The sequence below is a fragment of the Leptinotarsa decemlineata genome, unplaced genomic scaffold (genome assembly GCF_025532065.1).
Source record: "Leptinotarsa decemlineata unplaced genomic scaffold, Ldec_3_MD MMD2_tig00001719_RagTag_RagTag, whole genome shotgun sequence".
NCBI lineage: Eukaryota > Metazoa > Arthropoda > Insecta > Coleoptera > Chrysomelidae > Leptinotarsa > Leptinotarsa decemlineata.
This window is the reverse complement of record NW_027412569.1, coordinates 2,044,084-2,071,910: the sequence shown is the minus strand read 5'-3', so window position 1 is coordinate 2,071,910 and position 27,827 is coordinate 2,044,084. Positions and strand designations below refer to the sequence as shown.

At 35.3% G+C, this 27,827-nt stretch overlaps 1 protein-coding gene across 2 annotated transcripts in view; it reads right to left on the bottom strand.

The window, feature by feature from the left end:
* The window catches only part of LOC111501875 (putative fatty acyl-CoA reductase CG5065), a 73,143-nt gene extending 46,892 nt beyond the window's left edge, over positions 1 to 26,251 (bottom strand). The window contains exon 1 of one of the 2 annotated variants that reach the window (XM_074176296.1): positions 26,100 to 26,251. Coding sequence is in view for 1 of the 2 variants with exons in the window: in XM_074176295.1 (XP_074032396.1) it covers positions 21,401 to 21,402 (2 nt within the window). In the remaining variant the exon portion in view is untranslated. Of the gene's footprint in view, positions 1 to 21,400; positions 21,540 to 26,099 lie in introns of those variants that run through there. The other variant, XM_074176295.1, reaches the window with a different exon arrangement.
* Between the last annotated feature and the right edge of the window lie 1,576 nt (positions 26,252 to 27,827).

The following is a 27,827-nucleotide window of genomic DNA, read 5'->3' as shown; positions in this document are numbered from 1 at the left end:
GCCATCACTTTCCCAGCCAAAAAAACAGTTTTTGCTTTTTTTTTGGAGCCGGTTCTGTATTTTTGGACTGTATTTTTGTATCGAATATATAATGGTGTATCCAAGTTTCATCTACAGTAATTAATCGGCGTCAAAACTCGGATTTGTTGCGCCTCAACTGCGCAGAAATGTTCATTCGAACACGGTTTTCTTCTAAGGAGGGCAAACGCGGCACTCAATGCCGGACACCTCTCTCATGCCCAAATGTTGATTCAGTATGTGACAAACACGTTCTTTTGACATGTTCATAACCTCTGCTACTTTGTTCAAAACCTTCCTCACGATAGTCCAGAACTGCCACCAGGAATGTAGAGCTAGTGGAGACCTACCAAGTAGAAAGATCATTTGATGAAAAAAATGGGAATACACCATCTTCTTGGACAACAACTGGGTTTTCGAATCCATCTTGATTATTAGCCATAATCTATTGAATTTGTAATTGAATGATGCTTTGGAAAATCTCCAAATATAAATCACCACAATCACCAGTCAGATTGTCCTCTAGATATATGTGACCAACAATATGGATTTTCAATATATTCATCAGATCGGACTACCAGGATATCTTGCATTAAACACCTTTTCTGCCTCATGGTAATTGAGGCCGGCTTATGTGTAAATAAAGATTGCTTCTATTTTTTCCTCTGAAATCTTTTTTTATTAAAGATTCAATTTATTTTTTCAATCATCAATTTCGTTTACAATTTCATTTAATTCAATTCAATTCATTAACACGAGTTACACAAAAATGTCCTATGTAATGTGTTGCAAATGAATTAGGGTGACACAAAAGATAAACTTTGAGCGTGAGATGCTTGACTACAAGCTACGCTAGACATTCATTGACATATGTATACACAAATATATAAGTATAGTTCAAGTAAACGATATAGTGGTGTATTGTGAGTATGAGTGTCACTGTAACTGTTAATATTTTGTATTCTTTGAAAAAAATCGACATGAGTGATCAGGTGGACCAAGCAGATAACTGGTTGGTTGAATTTATAATTTTCATTTGTAGCTTTTAATAGAAGAGTAGAGTCAGTCGGTAGCCGGGCAATTCGACATGGGTGCTTCGTTCACTCAGTCAATTGGCTGAAGTGTGAGTCGATGGTTCAAGCCGCAGGCTGAAAGCTCGATTTTCACTTGCTATCGTCCAAGCCGTGTTAGGAATCACATGTTGAAAGGTAAGACCTCGTTAGTCCCTAGCTCACACAAGTTTCGACTTCTGAGGGTTGTCGTTCGTAGGGGTGCCATAGCTCCTGAATGGAAAAAACATATTTTGAATATTTTTTTATCTGCATATGATGTGGTAGAAGTATTCGTCGAGGTCATGGGCAGATCATTAATATATAAGATAACCAAAATAGGCTCCAATATAGATCCTTGCGAAACTGCTAGTGGCTGAAATTGCAAAATATTCCAGTAAGACTCTCACCACTCTCAATAGCTTCAATAATCTCCCCATAGAAAGATGTTATCGCTGTCACTGTGGAGTGTTTCGAGCGAAAACCATGTCAATTTTCATCAATCATTTGGTTCGTAAGCTGTTCAATCATAGCATATTCGATTATTGTTGATATTACGGAGGGTACTGATAGTGGTCTGTAGTTTTCGATATTCTCCGGGCATCCTTTCATCAATATTGAAGTAATTATAGAAGTTTTCAGCCTAGATGGAAATTTTCCTTCTGCTAATGATGAATTTATAATATGAGCCAATGGGGCAAGTATGTGAGGTCCTATCTTTTTAATGACATTTCCAGAGATTCCACCAAAGCCACTGGAAGGTTTGTTTATTAAAAAGTTGTTCAGTTGGGTGAGTATATGGTTTTATAAAAATTACTTTAAGAATAATTTCTGCATTTTCTCTAGGTTTTTGAGAAAAGTTTCATTGGCTGCACCTCAAGTAATGATTCCATAATTGAGGTGACTCTGGCGCGAACAATTTTTGAAGTATTTAATGTGGCCAGGGCCAACTGAACTGAATATCAAAACTAATCTAATCTAAACTAATCACTGAAAATTTCCGATATAATTTAATAATTGGTAAAAAATAATGAGGAACCTTGAAAGCGTGTTAGTATTATTCAAAGTGGTCATCGTTCCACCTGAAAATATTTTAATGGGAACAAACAAGAATATTCAAGGAGACAGACATTTCGCATATATTTAATTTAGTTTCTTGAATAATTCTGAATTTGAAAGTTGAAGTTTCGCTTTGAGCTCTGCGAAATACACGAAACGCCGAAATTGGAGAAGGTTTTGTATACGATTTTATTTGCGAGATGTTTTTGTCGCGAGAATTTTTTGTGCTGAGCCTTTCTTTACTGAGACCTTTCAGCTGAGATATTTGTAGCTGAAAAATTATGAGTTGTCTGCGGAATACTAGAATGGTAAGATTATGACATATTTTTCTTCACAGAAGAATTAGAAAACGTAAGAGTGGTAGAATTCATTGGGAGTAACGAACCTTTAAAGTGATATTTTGATAACCGCATAGGTAAACACTACATGTATGATAAATAGTACCTCGTTTTATATTCATTACAATTTTTTCACAAGAATTTTTTTCAAAATCGAGTAAAAATTAAGATCATGACGTCATTAACATTTTCTATGAGTTTGGCAATTCCGTATTCTTGTTACCAGTGATTCTACAGTGCTTCTACAGATCTATAAAATAATCGGAATATTACATTCAAAAATAAATACAAATGTAGAAAAGGCAGAATATTACTCCATTTGATAAATTATCTTTCTGAAAACTGGAATTATTTTTTCCAATAATGAGTCTATGCGATCATCCAGATCCTACAGTTCTGCTTCGATTCTGATTGTTTAGTGGATACATGTTTTCCATGGTCGACTGTTTCTAGAGCACTTTATACGCACAGTTTGAAGGTTTTTATATTCCTTGCGATGAAATCTTTAACTCAAGTCCAAACCAACTCTATTGGATTCAATTCACAATGATAAGGCGGCAACCAAACTACCGCCATCGGTGACATTTCAAGGCGTTTAGCCAAGTTGAGGAGCTCCGCTTTCAACATGGTTGTTTCGAAAGGAATAGCTTCCATTTGTAACCACTCAGTAACGCTAGTTGCACACACACCGATTTTGGACGGCCGACTTTGTACCGGTCGTCCAAATTCCAATAGTGAACCACATGTGGGAACGGGACCTGGCACACACGCCGACCGGTGAATGTCGCCGGTAAAATAACGATGAGCAGCCGTCCACTGCCACTTTATCGCCGGCAGTACCGGGAAGTAGTGGCGTACATGACTAAATACACTCTTGCATACTCACCGGTTTTTTACCGACCATTCCAGTCTCGATTGCTCGGTGAAATTGTAGCATTACTTCGTTATTCTTCGCATTAGCTTCGTTTTGGTAGTGCGTGCCAATTACGACAACAAAGCAACTGATTGTTTTACCGATAAAAATCCGGTGAGTGTGCAAGCACCCGCTACCAATAAAATATCGGCCGATTTTATACTGGCCGTCCAAAATCGGTGTGTGTGCAACTAGCGTAACGCTAGTTGCAACTAACTAGTTGCTAGTTGCTAGGTGCAACTAGCGTAACGCTAGTTGCTAGTTGCGCAGATTCCAATAGTGAACCACATGTGGGAACGGGACCTGGCACACACGCCGACCGGTGATCGTCGCCGGTAAAATACCGGTGAGCAGCCGTCCACTGCCACTGTATCGCCGGCAGTACCGGGAAGTAGTGGCGTACATGACTAAATACACTCTTGCATACTCACCGGTTTTTTACCGACCATTCCAGTCTCGAATGCTCGGTGAAATTGTAGTTACTACGCATTAACTTCGTTTTGGTAGTGCGTACTTATCACGACAACAAAACAACTGATTGTTTGATCTTTTGACTAGCGTAAGGCTAATTGCACACACACCGATTTTGGACGGCCACTATAAAATCGTCCGATATTTTACTGGTAGCGGGTCTTGCAGACACACCGGATTTTTACCGGTCACCGTAATTAGCACGCACTACCTATACTAATTTATACGTAGTAACTACAATTTCACCGAGCAGTTGAGACTGGAATGGTCGGTAAAAAACCGGTGAGTATGCAAGAGTGTATTTAGTCACGTACGCCACTACTTACCGGTACTGCCGGCGATACAGTGGCAGTGGACGGCTGCTCACCGGTATTTTACCGGCGACGATCACCGGTCGGCGTGTGTGCCAGGTCCCGTTCCCACATGTGGTTCACTATTGGAATTTGGACGACCGGTATAAAGTCGGCCGTCCAAAATCGGTGTGTGTCCAACTAGCGTAATATCTATTTCCTCCAATAGGATGTCGGCAGCTTCTCGTCTCGTCTACTATGGTAACCTGTGTTATCCATCACTACTACGGATCCCTGCGAGAGTTGTACTAGAATGTTTTCAAACAATTATTCGGATACTGTGGCATCCATTTCTTCATTATAATCTTCATTTTTTTTTTTCGCTTCAAACAGCATCAATCCATCTTTCACGAATTTCGCATCACTGCCTATGTGAGTGATGATCAGACGACGACCTTTTCCAACTGGAATTTTCAAACCAGGGGACGAAACTTCCATGAAGGTTTATCTTCCACTTTTGATGTTCTGATATTGCCAAACCTTCGAGACGGTATGACCTTCATTGAAGCAGGTTTCAGCCAAATGAAAAATAGATTTACCAGTGTTCTGGCTTTCTTCATTTCTCCATTCTACTCCATTCTACAGTCTCTGATTCTTATATTAACATGCTCTTTCTATCTTGTTTTCTAAAAGTGACGTTCAGCTCTTGTATTGTCTTCCATAATCTAATTCTTCAAAAAACTATCTTCACAAATAACAAAACAATTTTAATGTAGGTATTTCATTCATGTAAAAATAGGGTAGTGTTCTAATAGAATTCTTGACTTCTTCGTCGATAACCAAACACTTTCTGCCAGTGAATACTTTCGGCTTCAAAAAGCTGTTGTTTTCCTTGAGTTCCGAATTCTAAAAATTATGATAGGTGCTGTGTGTCTGTTGACGATATAATTCAAAGGAATATATATTTATATCCCCTAAAAAAACAACCAATCCCCTTTAACTAAATACTTATTTCTTGAAGAATATCTTGGTTACTACTGGACATATTTTCACATTTGTCGTAATTGATTCGTTATTTCGTTTGTTATGAATGAGATTTTATACAGGGTGTCCCTGGACTTCCTCTTTTCCTCTCGGGAATGTATAGATGGGGTCAAAATATCACCAGTACTTCATATAACTTTTTTTCCTAAAAGTCTTCGTAACCAAGTTACGGGCCCTCGAAGTTACAAAATGAAAAATGTTTTTCTTTGATAACTTTTCAAGTGAATATTCATACTCATCCAAATTTTGGTAATTGACTAAACAAATGAATTCCGTCGATGAGCTTTCATGCAGGAGTCAGTTGTTTTGCTACAAAGTCAGGAACGGACTACCCCCGATGGTCCACACCCCAAAACTTTGAAATGACAGATATTTTTCAATATTTTTCAACAAAATAAGGTTACTTGGACAATTTTATGAATAAAAGTACTCGTGTGGAAAGTCGATCGGAGCAACGAGTCTTGATAAAAATGTAGTTCTACTCGACGACATCAAACCCGCTCGTCCACCATTATTTGAAATGAATAATTATCAAAGCAGAAATAATAATGATAACGTTAATTCAACAACATTTATAACAGGAATAATACAAAGTATGCTAAAATGAAGTCGTAAACAAAAAGTACAGTACCTATATGGAAGTTTAAGTCACAATTGTGATAGCAGATATTTTTTCAAAAGAAATATCAAGTTCTGTAGATTCGTGGTGTTTTTAAACTAACAAGCTACTCTACTATGAAATATCGAATTCATTCCATATTTTGTATGTACATAATACGTGTGGAATAATCACGTTTCGTGTTGATCAGTTATCTGAATCTCATGAAACTCAACATTCGAATGTTTCAAATTCTTCTTCACAGCTAAACTGTCGAGGAGTTTCACTGATAATTATAATTTTATGGGAGAAATTCTTTAACACGAATCTAAATTTAGCTGAAAAAACGCACATCGGAAAAAATATTTACTATACTAATAAAAAGCAAACGAATGAACTACAAAAACGGCTGCACATGATCAGGTGAAAAATATCCAGGGAATAATTATGTTCCATTTCTTTCACAGATGTTGACAAAAAAAATTTTTAGAAAGTTTTGATAAAAAATGAGAAACTGGAATGCGATTTTGTTTTGTTGAGTGGTGCGTTGTCATATGACATTGTATTGTCAATATTCTATAGGATATTTTGAATTTTTTTGATATGGCCGAACAGTTTACATTCAATGAATATGCAGATATGCATGTATTTTATGGACGAGCATTTTGTAATGCTGCAGAAGCTCGTCGTCTGTATTCCGAGCATTTTCCCAATCGAACGGTACCGTCAAGAGAAACATTCGAGCGTGTCGATCGCAGCTTGAGGGAGACAGGTATGTAATAATTGATAATTAATTTGAGCACGTTGTTTTATTTCGATATTATTGTAGGTACAGTTTTGCTAAAACGAGGTGGTGAGGGCGCTCCTAGGACTGTACGTACCGTTGTATTGGAGGAAAATATTTTGGAAGCCGTCGCTGATGATCCTTCAATGAGCATCAGAAATCTATCAGAACAGTTCCATACATCCAAGTCCACTATTCATAGAATAATTAGGGAACAACTGCTCCACCCATTTCACATCCAGAAGGTACATGCCATGACACCTCAAGATTTTCCAGCACGACTGGAATATGCCAATTGGTTCATGGATAGGCAAAGAGAGGATATGACTTTTATTAATCGAGTTTTATTCACTGATGAAGCAGGTTTCATTAGAGATGGAGTTATCAACTCTCATAATCTCCATACATGGGCCGAAGAAAATCCCCATGGGATATTGCAAACCAAACACCATCGGAAATTCAACGTGAATGTTTGGGCTGGTATCATAGGGAACCATCTTATAGGACCATTCGTTCTACAGGACCGATTGAATGGAGAACGTTATTTGGAGTTCATTCAGAACGATTTGAATGGACTTTTGGAACATGTTTCATTGCAAACCCGAAGAGATATGTGGTTTATGCATGATGGCGCTCCTCCTCATTTTAGTTTGATTGTGCGTGACCATCTGAACCATATTTTCCACAATAAATGGATTGGTAGAGGTTGGCCATATTCATGGCCATCGCGGTCTCCGGATTTAAATCCATTGGATTTCTTTCTGTGGGGGCATCTAAAAAGCCTTGTTTACGCTACACCTATTTACACAAGAGATGCATTGTTGAATAGAATAACATTACATTGTGAAGCCATACGAAACGACCCTGGAATGCTATTTCAAGTACAGAGAGGGTGTCTTCGCAGACTAAGAAAATGTATAGAGAGAGAAGGTGGTCATATCGAGCAGTTTCTGTAGCGGATTTTTCATTTCTGTTTGTTCTTGAGGCTCTTGAGTTTCGTTAGTTAAACGTGTTTGCATTATAAAAATTCGTTATGAACATTTTCCCTATCATTTCCATTTTCCTTAAAAACTAATATTTTCGAATAATGGTAGACATCTCAGGATAAATGTTGTTGAATTAACGTTATCATTATTATTTCTGCTTTGATAATTATTCATTTCAAATAATGGTGGACGAGCGGGTTTGATGTCGTCGAGAGAAACTACATTTTTATCAAGACTCGTTGCTCCGATCGACTTTCCACACGAGTACTTTTATTCATAAAATTGTCCAAGTAACCTTAATTTGTTGAAAAATATTGAAAAATATCTGTCATTTCAAAGTTTTGGGGTGTGGGCCATCGGGGGTAGTCCGTTCCTGACTTTGTAGCAAAACAACTGACTCCTGCATGAAAGCTCATCGAAGGAATTCATTTGTTTAGTCAATTACTAAAATTTGGATGATTTTGAATATTGACTTGAAAAGTTATCAAAGAAAAACATTTTTCATTTTGTAACTTCGAGGGCCCGTTACTTGGTAACGAAGGATTTTAGGAAAAAAAGTTATATGAAGTACTGGTGATATTTTGACCCCATCTATACATTCCCGAGAGGAAAAGAGGAAGTCCAGCGACACCCTGTATATTAATTTATTAAATTCCTTAAGAGTAAATGATGTAGTCCCCCCTTTTTTTTTGAACGGGTTAACTCAAAAAATTGAAATTTGGGATAATGAAATTAATGCATGAATACTTTATTTCTAAGTGAAATTGACAGAAGAAACTTTCAAGATGGAGACTGGGCGCCATCTGGGAAAAAAAATTAAATGGAAAGAGGGAGGGTCTTGTGACGCATCTTTTTGAAGCTCCTGACAAATGCTGACAATATCGTCAACTACTACAAAATGGCAGAACTTTTAATAATTACCTGAATATATTGACATTTAACTACTTAATATGAGGTAATAAGCTTGAGGTCAGTTCAGAAGATGTTCTAAATGGTTACCTTGAACTTTTTGACATATGAACAGCCTATCCGATATTTCACGCCAAACATTTTCGAACACAGTAACGTCAATATCTCTACAAATATTTATTATTCTCTACTGCATATTCAATATTGAAGCAGGTTCAGTTCCGTAGTTTCGTACACCTTTTGCTTCAAATAGCCCCATAAAAAAAGTCTGAAGGTGTCAAATCTGGCGAGCGAGCTGGCCATTCTGCAGGACCTCGATGGCCAATCCAGCGACCGGGAATAGTAGTATCCAAATAGTTTCTTACTTGTCTGGAGTAATGTGGTGGTGCTCCATCTTGTTGGAATATAATATCCATATCGAATTCAGAAGGATTCGTTTCGACGATTTCAGTGATGAGAGGGTCAACAGTAGTTTCCAGCATATTCAAATACAGTTCCTCTGTTGAATTTTGATTAATAAATAGAGGTGCTACAATATGGATTCCCAATATTCCTGCCCACATATCCAATATCCCTTTCTAGATATTGGGTATGTGTTTTCCGGAAAACGTGAGGGTTGGTGTCACTCCAATAACGGCAATTTTGTCTGTAAACATTACCGTTTGAAAAAATGTACATTCGTCACTGAAACAAATATTGTGGATATAGGCAGGTTGCCTTGCAATGGTTTCCATCATGATTTCGCACAATTCTGTTCTTCGATCAGAATCATCTTCAGTTAATTGGTGTACCATTTTAATTTTGTATAGATGATACCTATTCCACTTCAAAAGTCTCCACACAGTAGAAGGAGACACCTCACAAACATTCGCGACGGAATAAGTAGACTGGGGGCTTTTTGTTATGTACACTATCGGTAGTTGTGAATTTGGATACAAGTTCTTTAAAATATTTTCTACAGATACGACGATTCGGAAAACGTTCATTGAAAATCATTTCGGTCTCGTGAAAGTTACGCGTCGCACCGTAAATAAAAATCGCTTCAATTTTTTCTTCCAATTGACGAGAATTCACCATTTTAGATATTGTTGACGTGGTACCTTTCTGCTAGTAAAACCGAAAACTCACTGAATAACGATGTTCATTGTCGTACTGACATTTTTTGTCGTTTTTATAAACAAAAAATAACTTAACAAACCTTATCGGGTCGTTGGAATTGCCATATGGCAGATAAAAAAGAATATTTCTAGAAATATCGATGATAATGTGTTTGTCTTCAGGAAATTATTAAATGTTCTACCATTTTGTAGTAGGTAAAGATATTGACTTTATATTTTAGGGTTGTGAAGTATTCGTTAGGAGCTTCAAAATGATGTGTTACAAGACCCCCATTTCTATTTATTTTATTTTTTTCCTGATGACGCCCAGTCGCCATCTTGAAAGTTTCATCTATCAATTTTACTTCAAAATGAAGTATTCGTGCATTAATTTCATCATCCAAAGTTTCAGTTTTTTGAGTTGACCCGTTCAAAAAATAAAAAGGGGGGACATTGAAGAAATGCACTCTACCTAGCTATATTTATATTGCCTTCAAAAAAACAATATTTTTTCAATCCCCTTCCACTTAATACATATTTCTTGAAGAATGTATTGGTTACTACTGGACATATTTCACGATTGTTGTTGTTGATTTGTTATTTTGTTTGTTATGAATGAGATTTTTCAAGAATATTCATTCAATTCTTTGAGAGTAAATGATTTGAATGTAGTACGCCCATGACATTAATGTATATGGATATACTGCTGTAGTTTCTCTCATTTCTGGACAGACTATACTTCATTTTCTGGCAACGATGAAAACTCAGACTGTAATATGCCGCGAAGAGGGAAATATTTCAAAGGTAGCAGCCGATGTACAACTCCAATCCTGAAAACTGGGATTTGAATTCACAGTGACGGATTTTCTATAATGACAATTATTATGGGAAGGTTTCAATCAATTTCAAAGTTCGGCAGTGTGTGCATAAGTAGGATTAATGTAGGAATCAACCCAAATACATAGAGTTCAAAGAACTCAGAGAAATTACTAAATCAACCGTAAATGAGTAATTATAGCAAAATTCACTTCGACAGTTACTAACTTGAAGCAAGATATTTTATGAACATAATCACTCATAATGCCATTAGAAAATTATTATACCGAAACGAAACATAGGTATATAATTTCTGTTTAGGAACTTCGTCATTTTTAATTTTCATGATAATCACAATCATACAGGTGAAGAAATAATATTATGCAATTATTATGACAAGTTTTCGAAAATTACCTTGAACTTTGGCATGAGGTTCTAATGATTCGGGGAGAAAAAAAGTATACGCATTGTAAAACATTTTACGTGAATGAAAAGGTAATAGTTTTCATCTACGAATTTCGTAGTATGCATAATGCATAAGTAATTGTGGTAATTACTAATATGACTTGATATTAAACAACAAATTAGTATTCGCAATTTGTATTGGTAGTTGCACTATGGTCTGAAAGTAAAATGAAAAAAAATGTGTCAATTCAATTTGATCGTTAGTGGAGAAAATCTATTTACCACAATTGCAAATTCAACGCGAACCTGTTCAGAAAAAAAAAACAAAATCTGAAAGGAGACAGGCTAAAACCCTCGTTTTCAGAACAGGTTGGTTCTATTTAATGATTCATGTTTTTGTAATTGAATAGAACATGCTGATATTTGATGAAAATCCTTATTAAAACTAATCAATAAAGTTTATTTTATATTTTTCACTATAAAGGCTTCTACTCATTTTTTACTCATCCTGCAAAGGTCTCATAATGGGAATCACTTCTTGAGAATTACTTATCGAATTACGTATTTCAAATCCGGCTTTCTCATGGATTTTCATAACTTCCAGAATCAGTTCAATTGCTTCTTCTTTTGTATCTGCACTATCCAGGTAGTCATCTACATAATGTTTGTCGATTAGTGTCCTGGCTGCTTCTGGAAATTTTGAAGAAAATTCTTCAGCGTTCCTATTTTTGATGAATTGTGCTATCGAGGGAGAGGAAGTTGCTCCAAATGTCACTACCTTCATTTCATAAATGTCAGGTTGTCTGGACCTATCCATGCCTCGCCAAAAGAAGCGCTGGATTGAGCAATTCTCTTCTCGAATGAAAACTTGGTGGAACATGTCTCGAATATCTGAGCAAAATACGATTCTCTTCTGTCGAAATTTCCACAAAATTGATGTCAGATTTTGTAATAAGTCTGGACCTTGTAGAAAATGATCGTTATGATTGACCCCATTCGATTTTGCCGAGATTGCAGAGATTCTCATGGACGATTTGGAGAGAAAAATACACAGTAACCCACTGGTGAGGAGTTTCGTGTATTGGTATAGATATGTGGATGATATCCTATTATGTTTCACAGGAAAGAATAGACAGTTGACTGAGTTTTTGAATTTCATCATTTCTCTCCATCCTTCTATCACATTCACAATGGAGATGGAAAAGGACGACTCTATAAATTTTTTAAACTTGACAATAACGTAAGTTTACAGCAAACATGATTTTTCAATTTATCGTAAACCGGCACATACAGATATCCTCATTCATAATTCGTTCACCCACCCGTATCAGCACATAGTAGCAGCTATCAACAATATGATCCACATACTGATAAATGTGCCTTTGTCAGAAGCAAATTTCAATGAAGAACTGAACATAATAAAACAAATAGCGGTCAACAATGATTACGATAGCAGTCCAATACATTCTTCATTATCAAAAAAGTTACACAGCCAAGCTTTGAAGGAAGTTTACCCAATTCGAAGAGGAGAGGATAAAAGTTATAGAACTTTAACCTACTTAGGCCAACACACTAGAAATATTTCAGATTTTCTGCACAACAAAGGTGTAAATATTCCTTTCAAAACGCACGTTAACTTAGGCATGCACATTAAGAATAACAAAGATAAAAGTTCAGTTTCAGAAAAATCGAGAGTGTATAATTTGTCATGTGGGTCATGTCCGATGTTTTATATAGGTCAAACTGGAAGAGCGTTCAAAGCCCGCATAAAGAAACACAAATATAGTTTCCAGAATAGAAAAATAAATTCCACATATGTCACTCATTCAATCACAGAGGAACATGAATTCAACCATGAATATAAACTCTTCCATTTCCAGAAGAGAGGTTTGAAACTTAACCTCATGAAAGATCAAACTGAATTGAATAATTCGCCATTATTGAATCTGTTCATTTCCAGGTAAAATAGTTAATTATATTTACGGTACTTTCTAAAAATGTATTCATATATACTATAACAATTTTCAATTGAAGGTGATTCATTAGCAACGTCGCACTTGAAGTGACCAACGGATATCCTCTTAGCAACTCTGCAGAGGCATACCAAAATAATATTTTCATTTATTTAAACACATACTTAATTACGTAAAAGTTGTTATAGTAGGTGGCGCTACCTGGTGTCAATGGTAAAACTGATTACATTTGCTTATTATGCCTAATACAGTACTTCAAAAAAACAGAAAAATTCACAAAATAATCATTATGTTCCTTTTATATAGAAAGAGAACTACAAAGCAAAGAAAAAATTACCTATGTTATGCTTATGAAGTATCAGAATCCATTAACTCGTCCGAAGAGGAATCCTCAGTCACACTTAAATCTATTATTATTTGGTCGAAAACAGTGTCTACCATCCCGTCCAATCTCTCCATTTTCTCTTCTTCCTTGATCACATGGGCTACAGCATTAGACCAATATTCTATCCGTCTCCATTCCATTGCGAGTTCTAATAAATGTTGGACACCAGAATTTTTATACATCATGTCTACTCTTCTGGTGGTCATAGTTGTCAGCTGTTCTACTAATCGGCTGTGATAAGAAGCGTTATCCATTACTATAACCGAATTTGGCTCGACTCGTGAAAGAAGGGATTCAAACCATCCTTCAAAGCGTTGGGCGTCCATGTCTTCGTGATAATCCCCCGTTTTTTTGGATAAAAAAATTAGTGCACTATCGTCTAAAAAGCCACCCTCGCTACCTATATGAGCGACAATTAGTCGTTGCCCTTTACCCGTTGGTCCGCGTAACTCTGTTGATAAACCATCCACAAATGCTTGACGATAACTAGTTACAGTAGTATCTTGCCAGATCTTTGGTATTGTGTGACCAGCATTCACCCACGTTTCGTCCAGATAATAAATCTTTTTGTTAGCAGAACGCATTTCTCTAATAGAGCGAAGATATCTCCGTCGCCATGAGACTGTATCTTCTCTTTCTATTAAGACAGATTTACGGGATTGTTTGGCGTATATAAATTTTACATCTTATTTTATTATATTTCTTTACTTCTCTTTGCTCATTTTTGGAATGAGATCATTATCGTTTATCTTTGTCCTAATGGAGTTGAGGGTTGGCGCTTTATTCTCAAAAAAGAAATAATGAATGGTATAGCGTACACAATTTTTCTGGTACTCGTCCAATTCAATGTTTTTCTACCACGACAATGTACTTTTGGAGCTTGCACAATCCCAGTCACATTTTTTTTACGTACAATGCATTCAATTGTCGACACGGATATTCCCGTTAAAAATGAACACTGGGCTACAGCTTCCACTGTACAGAGTGTATGTTTTAAATTTTCGTACATTCTAAAGACAATCTGTTTTTCTTCTAACGACATAAACTTCCGCTTTCTTTGTACATTACTTGGACCTGCCACGGCATCAATCTTAATACTATAAAAATAATGAAATTCAATCATATTATTCAGCTATTTGTCAGTTGTTCACTTTCCTCAAAAACTATTTTAAAGTTGATGTATTTTGAAAAACACTTTATTGTGAGATTTTCACTAGAACAGATTAAATAATCCGCAACACGTGTTTGGCTGCACAGCAGTTTTTTCAAGCGTGTTCACCAACAAACTGAATTCTACATATATTGTGATTTATATATACTTTTTGAAATATTAATATCTATCTAGAAACTAATAATATTCTAGGAACTAATAAATGACAGTTATACCTGAGTTTAACGAACATTTATAGCTGAGTTTAATGACTAGGTCGACTAATTATCTCACAATAAAGAGTGAATGTGATGAAAATCTATGATAATGTATTTTGAAAAACAAGTATCGGCCAACTCTATCATATATTTTAATAAATATAACAGTTTATTTAGTAAAAATAATAAAATATATTTAATAAATACAAAACGAAGTCACCTTCACAAGAAACCGAACACACTACGTCTACGTAGATAAGGACGCTTGATAATGAAGAAACCGGATGACTAGGTATGGCATTTTAACTGGTTCACCTATTCGCTCGTACATCCTATCGGTATGCAGAAGCTATCTTGTTACGGGGGTCAAATTTTATAGAATCATCTTACTTTTCAATTATTTACAATGGCGATACATAGACAATAAAATTGACCCCGGTAAGAAAGAATTTAGTTCTAACATTCAACATTGTTGCCATTAGCTCTCAGTTCAATTTGTATATGAGTTACCTTAATTGAAAATTGTTATACTATAGTTGTTGAACTCATACCTGCCCTTCTCAGGTAGACTCATTCATAAAAAAGTGGGCATACGAGTAGGTAATATGTTAGAGTATATAATGTTTGTAATTTAGAAGTAACTTTTAGCTTACGCTTGAGAAAGCTATTGTATAGCGAAATAGGTGTCAGGGTGTAGCCATGATGAAATATCAATCTTCCTAAAAAATCTGTTTTTGAATTGTGTAGTCCTTTAACACATATTATAAACCTCTCCACTGAACATGGAGTATTTCCTGAAATCTTGAAAATGGCAATTGTCTCCCCTGTGCATAAAAGCCTGTACAAAGCCTGTACGAAAATTACAGGCCAATTAGTCTACTCTCAAATATTTCCAAGGTTTTTGAGTTGATTATCAAAAATCAGTTATTATCTTTTTTCGCAAATAATTAACTTCTTTCCCCAAATCAACACGGATTTACTAAAAGTAAAAGCACAGAGACAGCACTTTACCAATTTAATGACCATATAATAAATGCACTCGATGGCAAATTAAGTATTTGCGGTTTGTTCATAGACTTTTCAAAAGCCTTTGATTATGTGAACCACGATCTGCTACTACAGAAATTGCAAAGATATGGTGTAAGGGGTGTTGCCTTGAATTTTAGGATTTAGAAAACAGAGTTCAGAGCGTCAAGATTGGTAATAAAGTTAGCAATTTGGCAAATATCATTTGGGCCTTTACTATTCCTGATATATGCAAATGATTTGATGAGTTATTTTCATGATATGACGACAGTTCAAGTAATAACATATGCGGACTACACAAACTGTATCATCAAAGTACAAGATGCATCAAATTTCGTAGATCGTACCCAAATCGTGTATGAAAAGGTGCAAACATGGGCAAAAAATAATCACCTTGAACTCAACATATCTAAAACCACGCTGATGAAATTCACAATAAGCAATGTTCAAGAAATTTTTTTTATATATAATAACGAAGATCGACCAATTGAATCTTGTGCAACCATCAAAATGCTAGGTCTAATTGATTATAAATTTACTTGGACTCCTCACATAGATACATAAACTAATAAAAAACTGTTATACTCTCAGGTTTATGGCTAATTTCTGTAATGAAAAAGTCTTATTTTTGTACTATGCGACTATAAACTGCCATTTAAGATACGGAATCTTGAATTGGGGTAAAAACTCTTCTGCTGAAAGAGTGTTTATTCTCCAAAAAAGAGCCATCAGAATTTTAGCTGGAATAGGGTGGAGAGACTCATGTAGAAACGTTTTCAAAAACCATGGAATACTTACAGTTGCCGGTTTGTATATCTATGAGTTATGTTTACATGAACAAACGTATATTTTCAGCATTATAGTTATATTATCCGTTATAGAGATTTTCTGATGCCCAACACTCACAGAACGACCGTTTCCTTTATCTCGGTTAAAAACTCACCTACATTGAAAAGCTTCAATTATAGATTGAAAAAAAATTTACTTGAAAAAATTGCTACTCACTTGATGACTTCTAAGCATTTTCCCACGGATGTATGTAAAATATATATATATGTCCCACATTTTATGTGACAGGCAATATCTGGTTTGTTGAAGGAGATACACAAAAATGTTTCATACAAAAGTTTTAGGAGTTCATGAGAGCTATATTTTGATATAATTTTTAAATATACAGGGTGTTTGGTGTAGGTGCTTCAGACCAAAATTCAATTTTTTTAAATAGAACGCCCTGTATATCATTACATATTCAGATGCTACGTTAAATTCTGATATCATTTCATGTTTGGTTTTTGAAATTCAGTTACGGCGTTATTGAGTTATTGCTTAAAATGTAAAGTCTTGAGAACGACTATTATTTTTCAAAATATCTCATACAATTATTCTCTCTGCATCAGATCACATGAAAATTAGTCAAAATTTTGGGTGTTCGAAGTAATGGTTTCAATTTTGAGTTGTGGAATTCAGTCAGGAATCATTTTGAATATGAAACAATTGCGAAATTGAAAGAGGTGTATTCGAAAACAAATCTTTAATTAATAACAATGTAAATAATATAACTTGATAAATCATTTCATAAGAATGGTAGGTACCTAGAAATAAGTCATAAAAATTGTTCAAAGTGATGCCCATTAGATATTATACAGGCTTCGAAACGTCGAATCACTTCTCTCGTACAAGTCGCTCTTATAATATCAGGCGTAATATCACTGCACGCTAGTCGAATTTTCATTTTCAGATCATCCACATTCAAAGGGGGAGTAGTGAAAACAATATCTTTTAAATAACCCCATAGGAAATAATCAAGCGGTGATAAATCTGGGGAACGAGCCGGCCACCGAATTGGACCCTTATTACCAATCCATCTATTTGGGTACGTTCTATCCAGATATTCAGTAACAACCTGTGAATTCTGAGGAGGAGCACCATCTTGTTGCCACCAAATTCCTTGACGTTCTGCTATGGGAATATCTTCCATCAACTGGATCAAATCATCTGGCACTCCTCAAAGGAGTGCCAGATGATGACAGTACTACCAACTGTCGAAAGCGCTCGCAGATAATTAATAGAAGATATAAAGCTTCAAATCCTTTTTGTAGAATTTAATATTGAAATACTCAAAATAAAGGAAAATTTGTTGCATCAATCAAAAAATATATATATATATATATACATATATATATATATATATATATATATATATATATATATATATATATATATATATATATATATATATATATATATATATATATATATACATATATATATATATATATATATATATATATACATATATTAGGAGGAACTAATGTGTATTGTTCAACTTTTTATATATTCATTACGTACTAGAAGGGAGTCTGTCCTTTTTTTAATGCGTTTTTTTTTCACGTTTTTCTTGTTTTCTATAAAATGATCTAAAAAATAATTTTATACTTTAAAACATATATACTGTAAGAGTTTAGTGTGAAAACGCTCTCTTTATTTACGTATTTATTATTATTGTATGAAGATATTGTGAAAAATAATTTTATACTTTTAACCTTCATAAACCCTAACGGGGTACAGCTGAACCCCAGACATGAATTTTTGGGTATATTTTCTGATATATTTTTTTTACCTAATATCCTTCGAGCTATGCTTCTTAAATATATATCTAAATTGGTATACAAAATTTTGAATAAATTGCTTTTTATTGTAACTAATTATAAAGAATTTTGTTGCTTGGGGTCCAGATGCACCCCGCTCGGTATGTAACGACAGGTATAAATTTTGTCTACGTTAAAAACCAACCGGGGTACAAATTAATCCCAAATTGTTCAAACGACGGGGATTCCCTGTTTCTTGGCGTCAACACTCTCGGGGATTCCCAATTTATTTGTGCACCTATTTTTTCAATATAATTTAGGGGTGTTTAGTCACGTTTACAGTTGATTGTCGAGTATGCGTTTATAAAAATGAGTGAATCACGAAAGTTTAGAAATGAAAATAAGGTAACTGACGAAGAACTATTGGCGATATTAGAAACGACCATTATTTTAATGATTTACAACTAGGATGGTTTAAGTGATATTGACGACACTGACATAGTGACTGAAACTGATGAGATAGATGACTTTTTACAAGTCAGTGATAGGGAAAATGAGTCGACAGATTCTGCAGATGAAGTAGGCCCGTCAATAAACTTTTATACAGATCATCCAACTTATTCGTCTAAAGATGGTAGTGGCCTTTTCTCCTTTTGTGCAAGAAGAACTGGAAGCATTTATTGGTTTGCTTATTATTTTTGGAGCCTGGCACGCTGCTAAAGAGCCAATTTGTGTACTTTGGAGCCAAGATCCAACTTTATGTCGGCCTCTAGTACCATCTGCCTTGTCTCGCAACAGATTCCAAAAGATTATGTGCTTTCTAAGATTCGAAAATTTGGAAACAAGAGAAGAAAGAAAACGCACTGATAAATTGGCCCCAATCAGAGATGTTTTTGATGGTTTTGTAGCAAATTGCAAGAAATCTTTTAATCCATCTGAACATTTGTGCGTGGATGAGCAGTTAGTCCCATTCCGAGGCAAGGCCCCTTTTCGGGTTTACATGAAGAGTAAGCCGGACAAGTACGGTTTAAAAATTTGGGCATTGGCTGATTGTAGTTCAGCATATACAGTGAATATGCAACCTTATTTAGGTAAGTTTTTTGATGCAAAAAATGTAGATTTTTATTACAGAATAAATATTTTAGGCAAAGTAAGAATCAAACCGGAGAAAGGCCAAGGACAAAGGGTAGTGTTGGACCTGGTTAACCATTTATCTTCAGAATATGGAATAACTACTGATAACTTTTTTACCAGTATTGAGTTAGCTAATATGCTTTTAGAGAAAAACCTTACCTTGTGTGGTACACTGCGTAAAAATAAAACTTGTATTCCAAAAGAACTACTTCCAGCAAGATATAAGAAGGACTTTTCAAGCATGTTTGCTTTTATGGAAAATAAAACCTTAGTTTCCTACGTACGAAAAAAAATGCGGCAGTTATTCTTTTATCGACTGAACATAACGATGACAAAATAAATGGAGAAGAAACTAATTACAAACCAGACATTATCTTACAATACAATAAAACAAAGGGTGCAGTGCACACAACAGATAAATTAGCGAAGGAATTCACGACACAAAGAAAAAGTAATCGGTGGCCAATGGAAATATTTTTTCATCTGCTGGACATTGGTGGCATCAATGCCTATAAACTTTGGATGTTGAAAAATCCAGATTGGAAAAAAAATCGCTTGGATAGGAGAAGAATGTTTTTGTTGGAGTTGGGCCAAGAATTAATTAGGAAAAACATAAGTCGAAGATACCAAAATGACAAGTCGTTACATTCCAATATAAAACAATCCATCATAACCATTTTGCCAGAATTAAACGTAAGGAACGAACAACCTGTTCCCGTTATTGGCAGAAAGCAGCGATGTTTCTTATGCGAGAGAAGTAAAGATAGGAAATCTCGAAAGTTTTGTATTCAGTGCAATCAGTTCGTATGTGCAGAACATTCAAAAAATATAACAGTTTGTAACAGGTGTGATAATTAAATCATTATTTAAATTGTCACTAAAGTGCTTGTTCTTTTTTCATAATTATTTTTGTTTTTATTATTCCTAATCATTTCATATTATTTTTTCAAAATGTGTTTACTCATTTATCAATGCTGACAACTTTTTTATGTAAAAAATATATTTTTTTATAAACAGAATGTGTTTTTTTTTCAATATTCCCTAATTATAACATTAAAAAAATAATAATAAGCCAAAAAAAATGTTGGGGTGCATTTGAACCCCACTCCGTATTTAATGTAAGTTTTTGACCACGGGTTTATGAAGGTTAAACAAGAAAAATAAATACTACTACTACTACTACTAATTAAATGTGCCAAGTCACTTGAACACCTCCCGTGAATGTATCTATAAAAGAGAGACAAATCTCCCACAAGGTTGCAAGTGATGTTCGTGTTCCCAATCAGGCGAATGACTCTTTTTGGATGGAATCCAGTAGCTATAGGGAATGCTTAGGGGTGGAGCTCCATACATGCGAACAATACTCCAAAGAAGGTCTGATCTGAGCTTTATAAAGCATCAACAGTTGCTGAGGTGTGCACAGTTCTCTAGTTCGGAACAGTGTTCCAAGCTTTTGAGAAGCAGTCTTTGCAATTCCAGCGACATGATTGTGCCAAGACATATTGGTGTCCATTTCAACCCCCTACAAACTTATCGAAGCAGAAAGCGGAATTGTCTTTCCTGACATTATTACATACGGTTCGGAGACATTTATCTTTTTGAAAAGAACCGATGCATGGGTTTTCGTGGCATTGAATTGGACATGGTTACTTTCCTCCCAGTTCGAAATCACAAAGCAGTATTTTGGATTTTTGGTTTTTTCCAGAAAGTCCTTAATATGTGATAAAAAGAGGGTTGGAGACAATATGGATCCCTGGGAAACACCAGCGTTGATGGTAAAAGCAAACCCTCATGCCACATACGGTCAAAGGCCTTAGAAATATCAAGCGCGACATCTCTTGACTCTCCATGTTTTTCGATTGCGTTATTCCAAATATGGATGACATACGATAGAAGAATTATTTAAAAAAAAACTTTTCTCTATTCTATTCCTTCGGAAAAATTCCCACATTTTTTATATGAAGATGGAGGAAAAGAAAGCCAAAACCTTTCTTTCCCTTATTTTTTTAAATAATTAAAAATCTCTGGAACCATTCCATTAACTGTAAAAAATTATGTAACAGATGTTTTCAGAATTCCTTCGAGAATCCTTTCAAATAAAAACAGTTGGAATGTCAATTAAAAAATTACCTATTGCTGTTATACTTACATTGAACACCTTGTATAAAAATTTCAAAATATTGATTAATGATCCGTTACACTGAAACTAAAGTAACTTCTTCTTTGAGAAACGGACAGTTTCACATAACATTATCTAGGTTAATGCTATTTTCGTATATTTGATTTCAGAACCGACATTGCGATCTAGTTTAAAGAATTTGTTTCAAGGCAACTGATATTTGATGTCCACTTGTGGAAGTGCCTAACCAATTTTAGCTTTCGACAGGTATGTGTGTACATAATATGCAATTTCTAAATTCTACTACTTCTATTTACGCAGTTCTAATATTGACTAGATATTCAATTTATATAATCACACTAGGAAATAAAAATGAATATTTTCTTATACAGGATGATAGCTAGTTAGCAAGAGTGGGGGAAAATATGAAATTCAAGTATTTGAGAGAAGTCAACTGAGATGGTCTTCGTACCATCAACAATTTTCCTACGGACTTCAGAAAAATTTACTTTAAATGTAAATGATCAGTCCACCATACACCCAAGATGAGATCATTTGTAAACTTAGAACAAGAAGAGACTTCGCAGTTGAGGTGTATAAGATATCTGCCGCACTGGTATAGTTCAAGTAAACGATATAGTGCAACCTACCTTCCAACAGCTTCCCTTTATTAATATAGGGTGTAACTAAACAAGTGTACAATATTTAAGGAGGTGGTTCCTGATCGAAAGAAAGATAGGATCTTTCATATAAAGAAATTTCATTGGAGCATCCCTTGTTAAGATACAGCCCCTTAAAGGGGGTACATATAATTTATATAATAATTTTTTTCACAAGCACTAAAAAAGTTACAATATTGAAATTAACCTGACGTTTTGTACTACCAAAAAGACAGCCAGATTTTTATTTGGTTCACCCCATGGTTGTAAGGGGTGGAAAACGCAACCCCTAAAATTTATTTCCAATGTAACTTTTTGTCTTATTATTTGTTCATCATTTAAAAATGTATTTCCGATAGCCTGTTTCTTTCTAAACAAAAAATTTCTCTTGGGTTTTTTTCCCAAAATAAACCAGTTCGCATTTTACGAACAACTACAGAGATACATCGTCATAAATGCGAAAATACGAAGCTAATCTATCTAGTAGGTCGCTATTAGCGATAGTGACAATTAAATTGGTATGACGCTGTCAGTTTATGAATTTTCGAAATTGAATTAATACTAATTGTGTGTTGTTGTTCTGTTCTTAATTTGTTACTTTAATAATTCACTTGTTATTAAAATGGCATACACAAATGAGGAAATGACTGATATGCATTACGTTTACGGTCTGTTACAGGATAATGGGTTAGAAGCTTCTAGAAGATATGCTGAAATGCATCCTCAACGGCAACATCCTTCACATAGAATATTTGCTCGACTACATATACGATTAAGAGAATATGGTTCATTCGACAAAAGAACGCAGGATTGTGGTCGCCATCGAGTAGTACGAACACCACAGGTTGAGGAAGCAGTACTTAATTTAATTGAAGAACAACCTACTACCAGTACTAGAAAGATTGCTTTCCAGCTAAATGTTGATCATATGACGGTATTTCGAATTTTAAAGGAACAACTCTTATACCCTTACCATCTGCAACGAGTACAGGCACTGTTACCGCGAGACTTTCCGAACCGTCTTGAATTTTGCAATTGGATGCTGGAAATGATTAGAAGAAATTTTGACTTTCTGAAGACGATAGAATTCACAGACGAATGTAGTTTTTCTCGGGACAAAGTTATTAATTTTCATAATTACCACATATGGGCTGATGAAAACCCTCACGCTATTGTCGAAACTAACCATCAAGAACAGTTTTCTCTTAACGTGTGGCTCGGAGTTATTTGGGATGATTTATTTGGGCCTCATTTTCTACCTCCTCGATTAAATGGTTCAATTTTCCAGAGAAGTGCATCCAGTACTGCTGGAGGAAGTTCCTTTGGGCGTCAGAAGGGATATGTTTTTTATGCATGATGGGGCTCCCGTCCATTTTAGTCAAGTAGCACGTCAGCATTTAACTAAAACATATGCAAATCAGTGGATAGGTCGAGGAGGACCACAGAACTGGCCCGCTCGATCCGCGGATCTCAATCCTCTCGATTTCTCTATTTGGGGCTATTTACAGCATTTGGTTTATCGTACTCCTGTTCGCGATATAGCATATATATATATATATATATATATATATATATATATATATATGTTAACTCGAAGATTCTCACGGATAAAGTATGATGAGCTGTTTTCTCAGTCTAGTTGAAAAAACCAGACATCACCAGAAGATGGCAAATGAGACTTTGCCGAAACGTTGTGAAAATAATCCTTATGGGGAGAAAATACACAGAACACGGAGCGAAACCCGAGAAAACAGCTCATCATATATATATATATATATATATATATGCAGTCCTCAAGTTTTTGTCTACATAATTTCAAAGAATTCGGAACTCATCCTTCACTTCCTCTGCAATTCACAATGATTAGTCGCGATCCTTTGTTTGCAGGCATGTTAGGCCTACACATTATCGAACCATCAGTCCACCCTTTCGTGACTGTGTCGTGAGTGTCATACCAAGTTTCGTTCAAATAGAAAATTTGCCGTTGTTCTTGTCTATATTTAGTTATTTGTTCTAAGTATTTGTTACGCAATTCCACTATTCTTCTGCTTTCCATAACTGCTTGACGTTTATTTATTATTTTCAATCTAAATCCTAGTTTCTTTATCCAATTCTGAAGAGTTTTGTCACAGAAGCTCACGTATTCAATTTCTTCCTTATGATTTCAGTTGTAGGAATCTCATTGCTTTTGTAACACTCGTATATTGTGTTTTTCAATGATTTGAAACCTCTAAAGGTTTTGGTAATCCTGTATCACATCGCGTCTTGCGTTCATAAGTTTGTTTTTGAGTATTTTACGTACAGTTGAGAAAGAAATTTTGGTCTGATCTGATGTTGCGTGTATGCATTGAACCATACTCTCTGTGTTTCAATATTCAAATGCATCCAAGTCTTATTCACTGGTATCTCTTTTTCGCATTGTTCACCATCGCTATTGGAATCACTACATTGGAAAAAGTCTGCGTTGTTATCACACTCGTTATTACTATTAGTACTTGTCCAACGACGCCACATTTTAAACAGATACCAAAAATTTCTAGTAATTATAACTGAACCAATATCGAATTTCAATGCTCAAATCGCGATCCGTTCCTGAACTGAACACGACGGCGATAACATTCCCCGATTTTTTCGACTAGATCGGCTTTTTATGTATTAGTTTTTTTGGCCTTTGAGAGTGCCGTAACTTTAAATATGCACAATATCGTTTAGTTGGACTATACCTCGAATTGTAAAGCTATGCCCGATCAGTTTTGTTGTCTGGTTATTCAAATCTAAATATCCTAGCGAAGGCGATAATAATATTCCTTTCCATAGAGATCCTCTTCACACAGTCACTTTTTCTATTTCCCAAGATTACCGTCTATGAATCTGCATGTTTTCAATATGCAGACCTTTGAATGACACCATTAAAATCGTGGAATGTTGGAAATTCATTTCTTCATATCACAAGTCATGACTCCGTATAGTAAATCCGAAGCTCAAATATAATCTCTGCCGGATTTAGAAGACTACAAAAAAGAACTAGAGATAAACAATTATGGAAAAACTGAAAATTCAACCTTGGAACAACGGAAGTAACTAAATGACAGACTGAATAAATCCCTGGTTGATGAATGAGGGGTTGTGTAGCTAACAACCCAAGCTTTCATATCAGAAGCATTCCAAAACCCTTGATGAATCGACTCATAAAATACCCTAAACAACTCCGGACGAGGATATTGATGATTCAGGAACATGTGAGACTCAATATCTCAAGCAAAGACTGCAAAGACTCGAAAGACTGATGAAGGCTGAAATTCCAAACGGAACCACGACAGGTAAATGAACAATCGCTACAGAGTATTAAAAAACCACAATGACATGTCAAACGCTTTCAGAGACGTAGCTTTGAAAAAATTGAATACAATTTCGGTCGTTTCTCAGTGCGACTCTGTACAAGCAACCTTGTCTAGGAGATCATCTCTGACCTGACGGTAGTGGACGAGTTGAGCTCGGACCACTGTCCGGTGGTCTTTAGTTTCAACAGGTAACAGCCTAAGTTTGCCTACAAGATCACGGACTGAACTAAGTTCAACTCCGAGTTCAACAAGCTCACCACACTTCAGAGCCAAATTACCAACCAAAATATGAACGAGATAACTGAAACGTTTATTAAAAACATTCAGATTGCGACGAGTCCACAAGATTGATTGTGGTTAAAAGTCAAAGGGATCTTCTTCCACAGGACATTATGGAACTTATTCTAAATTATTCTAATTCTAAAATTGTACTGTAGAAATGGTATCGAAAAATTGTTTGATCGCTAAAATCGTTGTATCGCCCTAGAAGGCAACTTAATTGAATAATAAAATCGAATTTTATCAAAAACATTTTTGAACTTTTCAGCCAACTGATAGATTAAATGTATTGAAAGTTATCGAGTTGTCAATTGATTCACCTCAAATTCTCAAATAAAATCATCTCTTTTATTGTTTTTCAGACCATTCTCAACGTTAACAAATACATTTTAGCACCCAACGTACGATAAACGCCGAGCACGTATTATTATAGGAAGGTAAACAACTCACCTGTCTCGCAATTTCTATCACTGATGAAAACAAACAAAACTCGCGATCAGTCTTCGATCTGATATATTTGATGTAAGAATCAAGCGCGTGCTCACAACTGCGGCTGTTTACAACCAACTGAACTGAACTCTGAATGAAAGTCGGATTGAAATTACTTTCCTTGACGTGAGTTCAGCCTCCCTTGATGCTAAGTCGAGTCAGTGAAGTCTCTTCCTCGGGAGTCCTCAGAAACAGCTGCGATTTGATGTTTGTTCTTCAAATATTTGTTCTTTCACAATTATAAAATAAAAACCAATGATACCTAAATAGTTTTTCAGATATTGGCTTTTTCAAATGGTAATTCTTATTTCATTCCAAGATAGCTTTCAAACGACATTCAGTGGACCATTAGATAGTTAACCTGTGGAAGAAGTCCATTGTATCTCAACGTGGTATGCAGTAGATTTGCGTATCATGAAAACTCAAAGTCGTCTCCTCAATTCATTATCACCCTCAGATATTAGAACGGTGAAACCATCAAGAGAAGCCGTCACAACCAGTGCTTGCACTTCCCTACATCAGAGGATTATCGGAGAGGATAAGAAGAATTGGTTCCAAGTACAACATTAGAACCTGTTTTAGATCCGGTAACACTATCCGTAGCAGCCTCACGAAAACCAGGCCCCCAAACGCGGACTGCGATTCCAAGAATTGCATTTACCGGATACCCTGTGAGTGCGGAAAATCCTATATTGGTGAAACTAAGAGGCCATTGAATATTCGCATTGCCGAGCACAAGAAGCACACACAGCGAGGAGAAACCAGCAAATCAGGAATAGCAGACCATGTTTGGACCCATCAACACAACATCGAGTGGTCCCAAGCTGAGATCTTGCACAGAGAGGAACATTGGTTCAGGAGAAAATTTAAGGAAGCCGCATACATGTTGTCCAACAACGTATTCAGCCAGGCCAGCGTAGATATACGAAACATATGGAAACCCATCATCAAACGAGAAATGACCAACTCCCGCCAAATCGGTCATCTCTCACGGAATCAGTGAAGCGGAAAATGGAAAGTAGAGAAAGTGAAAGTATTTCAACGACCTATAAAATAGTCATCTCTCGGAGGAATCAGTCCAGTCATCACCCGAAGACGATTGTAGATACCAACAATCGAAACGTCGTGAACTAACGTGACTTGGAATCTCTACACTTTTTTATTTTTATTATTTTCTTTTTGCATTCCTTTAATTTTTTTTTTTTTTTATTTATTCAATTATTATATTTTTACTTGTAGGTTATTTTACTATCATTTCATTTCAGGTTTATTGTTGCTTAATATAATTGTTATTTTCAACTATTCTTTTTTAATTATTCTTTTTTTACTTGTTTCAGGGATTTCAAATCATTTTATATAATAGACAATGGAAGTCCGAACTAGTGAAATTCATCACGAAACATTGTCAATCACCTTCAAACATCAATCAGTACATGTTTCGAATCTATATAGGTTCATCATCAGCTAATTATTTAAAAATTCTACAATAAAAGAAGAACAACATAACAATAGTTAATACGACGAAGTATAAAATATTAACATGGAGAATAAAATATTTATTAATGAATAAAAGAAAATGATCACAATGGCATGTTAATAGTAATGAAAATTTTATATTTACTAAAACGACGGAAGTTTATAACATCAAACTTCAATCATTTATAGGTATTGTAACGAATTTGAAACCGT